Here is a 1,069-nt window from a genome sequence, read left to right on the forward strand (position 1 = left end):
TTGTTTACCTGTGAGGTTTGTTTACAGGTGAGGTTTGTTTACCTGTGTGGTTTGTTTACCTGTGATGTTTGTTTACCTGTGAGGTTTGTTTACAGGTGAGGTTTGTTTACCTGTGAGGTTTGTTTACCTGTGAGGTTTGTTTACCTGTGAGGTTGAGTTTGGACGGGGACAGAGCCACCGGATCAGTCAGTTTGTTGAGCGGCGCTCCGTCCTGCAGCCAAATGACTCTGACCGGCTCCGGAGGCCCGTGGGCCACGCAGCTGAGGCTCAGCGAGACGTTGGCCACCACGGACATGTGGCGGGGCTCCATGGAGAAATGAGGAAGGCCTGAGGAAGAGGAGGCTGAGTCACGTCTTTGTTTTTTAACAAACCAAACGTAACGAAGGTCCAACTCACCTTCCAGCTGGATGCTCCCCTCCTCGGACAAGGTCCGGTTGTTCCCTGAGAGGACGGCACATCTATAGGAGCCCATGTCAGAGAGCTGGACCTTCTCGATCCTGTGATGAAGACGAAGAAATGTTGTGAGGAGATCCAGATTGGACAAGAAGACGGAGGGAGGAACGGAACCAGATCCGGTAAATGTTTCTCACTCGGTGCAGACTTTGTGTTAGTTTAACCAGTCATATTAAAACCTTCGGCTCTTTCAGGACATCGATGCTGGTTCAGTAAATTAGATGTTTTCAGACAATTTAACTTTTATTTACAAATACGTTCACCACAGAGGTACATGGAGATCTCTTCAATTCCTTTAACAAAACATTGACATTTAAATTCTGCTTCTGCCACTTACTCTGGTTTTGTCTTCTCAAGCTACTTTTAGCTTTTTGCCAACGTATAAGCTTCAAACAAATCAAACAATTTTTAGCCACTGTTTTGCTACAGTTTATTATTAGCCTTTTGCTATTTAGTTTTTTATAACCTTTTAGCATTAAGCTAACCTGTTATACTTTAGTTAGTTGTTGCTACTGTTAGCATTTAGCTAGAATTTTGCTAAATTTTTTTTTTGCTACTTTCAACTATTAACCATCATATTAGCTTTAAGGTAAGCTTTGGATTTTTTTAGCTAGCT

General features: G+C 43.0%; 1 protein-coding gene across 1 annotated transcript in view; it reads right to left on the bottom strand.

The window, feature by feature from the left end:
* Positions 1 to 1,069, bottom strand: part of LOC119410806 (tyrosine-protein kinase receptor UFO) — a 59,792-nt gene that overhangs the window by 52,583 nt on the left and 6,140 nt on the right. Inside the window, exons 3-4 of the mRNA XM_037677727.1 lie at positions 397 to 497; positions 145 to 327 (exon numbers count right to left, since the gene is read on the bottom strand). Of these exons, the coding sequence (XP_037533655.1) occupies positions 145 to 327; positions 397 to 497 (284 nt within the window). The remainder of the gene's footprint in view (positions 1 to 144; positions 328 to 396; positions 498 to 1,069) is intronic.

Source organism: Nematolebias whitei, chromosome 6 (genome assembly GCF_014905685.2).
Source record: "Nematolebias whitei isolate Nwh7 chromosome 6, NemWhi1, whole genome shotgun sequence".
NCBI lineage: Eukaryota > Metazoa > Chordata > Actinopteri > Cyprinodontiformes > Rivulidae > Nematolebias > Nematolebias whitei.